Below are 8,294 nucleotides of genomic sequence, written 5' to 3' on the forward strand. Positions count from 1 at the left end.
TCAGAATTAAAATGAGATATAGTATGAATATTAAAGAAACATTTTTAAACACAAGAATGTGTCAATACATTTGGAAGTGACACATTAATTCGCCTGTCAGTCTGTTCACAATCAGACACCTCATGGGGCTATGATATGTTGCATTTAAGTTTGTGATTGTTCATGTTTAAAGATAACAGACTTTAAAATGCACTCACTAGAAATTTTAGATTAAAAATTTGAGGGCCTCTTCTTAAAACAAGCAGCCAACAAGATATTTGTTCGTAAATGTAAACTGAATTATAATAATAGGGCTAAGTGCCATTTTTATGTACAATGTATTATGTACAATACAGTTATTTTTTTCATCTTTCATTTAATTTTCATGACCTTTTGTCACAAAGCCTGTCCAAAGTTGCTTTCCCTGACAGGAAATTAAAATTGCTGGGATTCGGTGCTCTGAATGTGATATCCTATACAATATATTTATAGAATATCACACTAAGAGCTGATTTTAAATGTGTAGAGAATAGTTAATATCAAACTTTTACACAGAGTATTTTCACTGTATTCCTAGTTTTAGTCTTTTATGGTAACAACCCTTTAAGACAAGGCTCTGTTATTTATTGAGCTTATTCTGTGCATGCTTCTCAGTCTAGTTGCAAACAAAAGTGATCAGAAATGTAGTTATGTTAAATAAAGTCTTTAAATAAAACTAAAGTAAACAACGTCGAGCTGACACCATATGACAGACATAACTGTCTTGTAGCATTTTGGCTGTCTCTCTCTTTTTCTGGGCCTTGATTTTCTGCTCTTGATGGAAAAGGAGATCTGATGCTTTGTTTGCTTCAAGCATCTCAGCAGCCTTCTGTTTCTCCTCTTGCTTCTTGCACTGCAGCTGTTTTTCCTAAAATTATATATGGAGACAAAAATAAACTGACATGCCCCAAAAACATGTAACCAAGTAACAGAAACCAATTGAAATGTAAACCATCAAAACATTAAAAGTAAAAAATACTGTCTTATATTGATTCCTTATTGTTAGTTTCCTAGTTAGTTATATAACATATTTACCAAAACTGGAGTTTACCACAGCTTCACTGTGTTCAGCAATACTCCTCAACTTCGCTGCCTGCTGTTCCTGTTTCTCATGCTGGTGTTTATCCTGCTTCTGCAGCGTCTGCAGCTGCCCTGGAGATCAGCTCGTCTTCATTAATGACTGGCTGTTCGAGATATGCTGCCAGTTTGTCAGCAACAATTTCCCTGTTTCTCTGAGTCTCTCTGCACAATTAACAATCATCACATAAATATGTAACAGCACACTACATGGCCAAATCTATGTGGACACCTGTCCATCACACCCATGTACTGCATGGGCCTTCTCCAAAGTTGGAGAAAACTCCTAGAAAACACAGTTTTCTAGGATTTTATGTATACTACAGTATTACAATTTCACTTAAAAAATAAAAACTAATAGCCATCACTGACAAAAAGCATCTGATCCACCAAGTTGCAGACAGACGGTGTATGTACCAAATTAAGATTAAAAAGCAGTACTGTAATCTAAAGTTACAAACACAAATTTTCAAATTGACATAACAGGCAAAAATGCTAATGGTGAGCACAAAGGGCAGGGGAGGGAACTGAACCCCAAACCCTGTAAATTATTATTATTATTAGATTCAATCAAATCATATTTTTCCTAAAAAATGAGAAAGAGCACCTTCGCATTTCAGGCTTGCTGCCCCCAGTTTGAGAACTGATTACCTGAAAAGCCTTCATGAAGCTTTCAATTCTCCTCTTTCTTCTTCTGCTCGAATTTGATTTGCTCTTTTTACAGAGCTATTGGAAACGCTTACGCTTATTACATGCACCTTAATTCTAACAAACAAGGACACTGTTATACCTTAATTCTAACAAACAAGGACACTGAAAGCAAAGAGCTCTCTTCTCCACTGTTCCTGTGATTTTAAAGAAACAGCAGCATTTCATCTTCGCTGGCCAGTGTCACTGAGGGTGGATATGAGGCGGTGTGAGAGAAAGCATGCCAAAACCAGAGGAGCCAATCAGGAGCGGCTTCTAACTCTTCACCTTCCGAGAGTAGACGAGCTAGGAAGGCTTTAATAAGAGATTTAGTAAGAGATTAATAATATAATAATAGATTATCTATAGATGACTCATGGTGGATATCGTTTCTTCCCACTTTCTCTGCATATTCTCTGGAGTGAAGCAACCAAGGAACTCTCCAGCCTGCCAGACGTCTGCCACTCCTCAGTTCACCCACAGAACTGGTCAGCTGCTGCACTTCACCTGCACCTCCAGGGCCAACTTGAACTTTCACCTGCACCATTGCACTCTTTGCACTCACAAAAAAGTGCAATAAAGGCACGGAAATTTTCCCACCACTTCCTGTCTCTGCATTTGTGTTCCTGTGTCTCATTTCACCATGCTACATAGTGCACACTTTGTAAACAAGCCCCAGCACAACTGCTGTGACTTAACACATTAACTAAAATTTCAATATCATAGCTACTGTAAGATGAGGATGTTTGACCTACAGCTGTTGTGTAGGCCGGTTTTTGTGGGGGAGCCTGATCTGGTGCGGGAGGTTGAGAGATACCGACTAGAGATACTGTAGTTGGGCTCGCCTCCACACACAGCTTGGGCTCTCGAACCCAACTCCTCGAGAGATGCTGGACTCTTTACTACTCGTGGAACACTGGACCATCTATATACCCTCGCCAGGTTGCTGGAGGGTTCATGGGAGTTTGCCCAACCAGTCCACATGTTTTCACAGTTTTCTAAATGTTCTTTATCTGTGCATATCAAGGTAATGACCCATTGTATTATGCTTCGTGGAAATGCTTCAAATTCAGAACTTTCCTTGAACACTTTTAGTACAAAACAAGTGATGAGATGTGTCACAATATCATCTTGTGATAAGAGAAACAAGTGATAAGATATCATTCAGACTAACTCCTCTTTTGCAGAATTGCTCTTATCGTCAACATGCACAGAGGGGCAACTGACACCCGCTTCCTTCCTGTTCTTTCTTGCTTGTTCAGGCCAAAGTTTATTACTGCTATTCATTCCTGGTACTTTGCATTAAATCTTCAAAAATCTAATTTTTTTTCCAGTGTCACCCAAATGAGGATGGGTTCCCCTTTGAATCTGGTACCTCTCAAGGTTTCTTCCTTTACCATTCAAAGGAGTTTTTCCTCGCTACTGCTGCCTGACTCACCTGACTTGCTCATTGGGCATAAATACAAACATATTTAAATATATCTAATATTAATCTTGAATTTTTGTATTATATTAATCTTTTTATATTATTCTTTATATTAACCTTTTGTTTTATGTTAATTTTCTGTAAAGCTGTTTTAAGACAATGTCAATTGTTAAAAGTGCTATACAAATAAACTTAATTTGATTGAAATTTGAAAATAATTTTGATTCCTTTGAGAATGGCCATGGTTCTTGCATCTCTCCTGTAAATGTTATCTCAGACATTGCATGAAAGTGAGTTTCCTCAGAGTGTGAAGCCAGTTTATGGACAATGTTGAGCGTGTAGAATAGGGCTGCGCGATTTAGGGAAAATGTTATATTGCGATTATTGAGGTCAATATTGCGATATGCGATATAATAAACAAATGGTATCATGAGTTAACTTGCTTGGTTCTCAAGGAAAATGACCCACCCCCCACACACACACACATTATATACACACACACAAATTATATATATGTATATATACGTATAAGATAACCAATATGTATAATAACAAATATATATGTATATATACTTGTATATATATATATATATATATATACACGTATATATACATATATATTGCTCAGTTCACCCACACAACTGGTCAGCTGCTGCACTTCACCTGCACCTCCAGGGCCAACTTGAACTTTCACCTGCACCATTGCACTCTTTGCACTCACAAAAAAGTGCAATAAAGGCACGGAAATTTTCCCACCACTTCCTGTCTCTGCATTTGTGTTCCTGTGTCTCATTTCACCATGCTACATAGTGCACACTTTGTAAACAAGCCCCAGCACAACTGCTGTGACTTAACACATTAACTAAAATTTCAATATCATAGCTACTGTAAGATGAGGATGTTTGACCTACAGCTGTTGTGTAGGCCGGTTTTTGTGGGGGAGCCTGATCTGGTGCGGGAGGTTGAGAGATACCGACTAGAGATACTGTAGTTGGGCTCGCCTCCACACACAGCTTGGGCTCTCGAACCCAACTCCTCGAGAGATGCTGGACTCTTTACTACTCGTGGAACACTGGACCATCTATATACCCTCGCCAGGTTGCTGGAGGGTTCATGGGAGTTTGCCCAACCAGTCCACATGTTTTCACAGTTTTCTAAATGTTCTTTATCTGTGCATATCAAGGTAATGACCCATTGTATTATGCTTCGTGGAAATGCTTCAAATTCAGAACTTTCCTTGAACACTTTTAGTACAAAACAAGTGATGAGATGTGTCACAATATCATCTTGTGATAAGAGAAACAAGTGATAAGATATCATTCAGACTAACTCCTCTTTTGCAGAATTGCTCTTATCGTCAACATGCACAGAGGGGCAACTGACACCCGCTTCCTTCCTGTTCTTTCTTGCTTGTTCAGGCCAAAGTTTATTACTGCTATTCATTCCTGGTACTTTGCATTAAATCTTCAAAAATCTAATTTTTTTTCCAGTGTCACCCAAATGAGGATGGGTTCCCCTTTGAATCTGGTACCTCTCAAGGTTTCTTCCTTTACCATTCAAAGGAGTTTTTCCTCGCTACTGCTGCCTGACTCACCTGACTTGCTCATTGGGCATAAATACAAACATATTTAAATATATCTAATATTGNTTCTTATACATATTGGTTCTCGTGTGTGTGTGTGTGTGTGTGTGTGTGTGTGTGTGTGTATATAATGTGTGTGTGTGTGGGGGGGGGGGGGTTACTATCACTATTTTATTTCTTGATAACAGACCGCTGCTAACTATAACACACCGTTGCCATGAAAAACAGAGCGTTGGAATGGACACATAGGATTCTAGCCGTAGAGACGGAGCGCACTATTTTCTTTAGCGGAAGCAATACAATTGTTCGGCAGTTTGTACAACAATTGTAGACGAAAATGAAGAGAGATTTTATCTTAGTTTTTATTTTATACAAAAGATTTTCGTGTCTTCTTTTTTCGTCAACAATAATCCATGTTAATTTAGTCAGTCAGAGTTTTTGGACAGTGGTGCAGTCTTGTCATCGTTTCTTAGTCATGAAAAAAAAGGTTGTTGACGAACATATTTCGTCTCGTCTCGTCTCGTCTGACGAAATTAACACTACATATAACAGAGGTAGCATTTTTTCTGGCCACCAGTTCAGGGTCTCGGCATCCATCTTCACCCGTTCCGTGCTGCACACCGGAAAAAGTCACGACATGACCATACGCGCCACACGTGCCACTGCCTAAACTGAAACTCACTGGTCTTTTTTTTTTTATTAGCGGATAGCGGTGTATTGTATGAAATAGACAAACAGCTTTCAGAGAGAATGGGTTGTCATGTCCACACATGCATTTATTTATTATTTATTTATTTCATAAAATCGCAGCATTTTGTGTCGTATAATCGCATAGGCTTGATATCGCGATTGCGATATGATTAATCGTGCAGCACTAGTGTAGAAGAACTGGTCTGTTTTGTAAGGAGAAACTTTGTGGAATAAGTCAGTTTTCCAAATATTTTCTCCTAGCTGTTACTGAATACTGGCCACTCATATATTCCACTCATTTTATCACAAAATGCCCAATTCTTCTTTTTGAGTGATTCCATCCTGCACTATACCTGTTCTACTTGATTGCTCATTAACTCAAGCATCTCGGTCACACTGTTTACAAAGATGTACTATATTAGATGTACTATCTATTTCATTCGATTCACAAATTTGCCGCTTTTAAACTCTCTCCAAAACGTCCATGAAGTGAATTGGAGACCATCTGATTATCTGTTGTCATTCTCTTACACATTTTAGATTTTTTTGGAAGGTGGCTTCAGGAGATTCAGGTAACAGAACTTTTAAACCATAAGTTTTTCCATGTCATTACCGAATGTGACTTCCAGAGATTACCTTTTGTAATGATGCATGACTTTTCGTGTATCTTCTTCCGTCACACTTCATGAAAAGTTAGAAAGATGAAAAATGATAAAAGACACTCAGTTCGGTAAAGAAACTCAGCCCCACTGTTCAACAAGTCATGTAATTTTTAAAAAAGATCATTCATTCCCCACAAGAAAATGTTGAAGGTCACAAGCATAGGTTTAGTACTAGGACCTTGTGTGAATAAGGCTGCAGGTGTTCAAAGCAGATTCATAAAATTGTCACAGTACAAGTTAATGCATCAGATTTATAAATTCTTTCCTAAATTAAATTAAGGCTCATTTATTAGTTTATTCAGTAATTCAGTACATTAAAAATAGCTTGGTTCTGCTGAGAAGCAAAGGCAGCTATTCAACCTTTTCACCACAAGATGGCACTAATGTGCATCGTGTTGAAATTCTTCGAGTGACGAATCGTTCCATGATTCAGTTAGAATAGAATAGAATAGAATAGAATAGAATAGAATAGAATAGAATAGAATAGAATAGAATAGAATAGAACAGTACGGAGCATAGAAGCCTTATTATTATTGCCACATATACATTAAAGCAGAATTATTTTCTTCACAAACCCCGACAGAGGAGCTATGATACAGCACCCCTGGAGCAGGGAGGCTTGCTCAGGGGCCCAGCGGTGGCTTGGCTGTGCTGGGCCTTGAACCCTGGTCCTCCAATCATCAACTTCATTTCACCATCACTATTTTCTACAGTTAATCCTCATCTTATTTACATTTACATTTACATTTACAGCATTTGGCAGACGCCCTTATCCAGAGCGACGTACATAAGCGCTTAAATCTCTAACACTGAATACATTAATGCTGGTTCACTAGGTTACATACTTAAGATACCATGAGTTTAAAACATTTGTTCAAAGTTACAATGAAAAAGTGTCAGGTTTTTTTTTATTTTTTTTTTAAATGCAAAAGATAAACATAGGTAACTGATATTGACATATACTTTTTTTGTGGTTTCCATGATGAAACATTTTATCATATACAGGTGCATCTTAATAAACTTGAATGTCGTGGAAAAGTTAATTTATTTCAGTAATTTAACTCAAATAGTGAAACTTGTGTATTATATAAATTCAGTACACACAGACTGAAGTTTAAGTTGTTGGTTCTTTTAATTGTGATGATTTTGGCTCACATTTAACAAAAACCAACCAATTCATCTCAAATCATTAGAATATGGTGACATGACAATCAGATAATCAACTCAAAACACCTGCAAAGGTTTCCTGAGCCAGCAAAATGGTCTCTCAATTTGGTTCACTAGGCTACACAATGGGGAAGACTGCTGACCTGACAGTTGTCCAGAAGACAATCATTGATACCCTTCACAAGGAGGGTAAGCCACAAACATTCATTGCCAAAGAAGCTGGCTGTTCACCGAGTGCTGTGTCCAACCATTTTAACAGAAATTTGAGTGGAAGGAAAAAGTGTGGAAGAAAAAGATGCACAACAAAACCAAGAGAACTGCAGCCTTGAGATGTTTGTCAAGCAAAATCCATCCAAGAATTTGGGTGAACTTCACAAGGAATGGACTGAGGCTGTTGTCAAGGCATCAAGAGCCACCACACACAAACATGGCAAGGTTTTTGGCTACAGTTGTCGTATTCCTCTTGTTAAGCCACTCCTGAACCACATACAACATCAAGAACTGGAGTGTTGCCCATTGGTCTAAATTCCTCTTTTCAGATGCAAGATTTATTTTTTTAATTCAATTCAATTCAAGTTTATTTGTATAGTGCTTTTTACAATGGACATTGTCTCAAAGCAGCTTTACAGAACATAAACATAGAACAGAAGGTAAACATAAGGAATAATATAAAGAAGTTATATAATAAAAATTCAAGATATATATAGTTCACAGTGTGTATGTATGTGTTGCACACACAGAAGAGACGGAGACTTCTGGTGGCACATATATTGTTTTATTGCTGAAAAGAACTGTAAAAACACAAATAAAGATAGAAATTAGTTATCTTCCAACGGTTTATCGATGACTGCCAGAGTGACTTCTTAATAAATAAATGAAGCTCTATATCCACAAACTCACTTTGCACAATCTTATGACAACACATCAAAAGAAAATGAAAATATATTGCTGAATACTGTCTGTAACTAAAAAAAACATTTTCATG

The 8,294-nt window shown here is 37.5% G+C and overlaps 1 protein-coding gene across 1 annotated transcript in view; it reads right to left on the bottom strand.

Moving 5' to 3' along the window:
• Positions 1-583: 583 nt before the first annotated feature.
• Positions 584-8,294, bottom strand: part of LOC113663951 (protein CFAP210-like) — a 169,818-nt gene continuing 162,107 nt past the window's right edge. The window contains exons 8-9 of the mRNA XM_047815417.1: positions 722-886; positions 584-634 (exon numbers count right to left, since the gene is read on the bottom strand). Of these exons, the coding sequence (XP_047671373.1) occupies positions 599-634; positions 722-886 (201 nt within the window). The 3' untranslated portion in view covers positions 584-598. The remainder of the gene's footprint in view (positions 635-721; positions 887-8,294) is intronic.

This window comes from Tachysurus fulvidraco, chromosome 6 (assembly GCF_022655615.1).
Source record: "Tachysurus fulvidraco isolate hzauxx_2018 chromosome 6, HZAU_PFXX_2.0, whole genome shotgun sequence".
Taxonomy (NCBI): domain Eukaryota; kingdom Metazoa; phylum Chordata; class Actinopteri; order Siluriformes; family Bagridae; genus Tachysurus; species Tachysurus fulvidraco.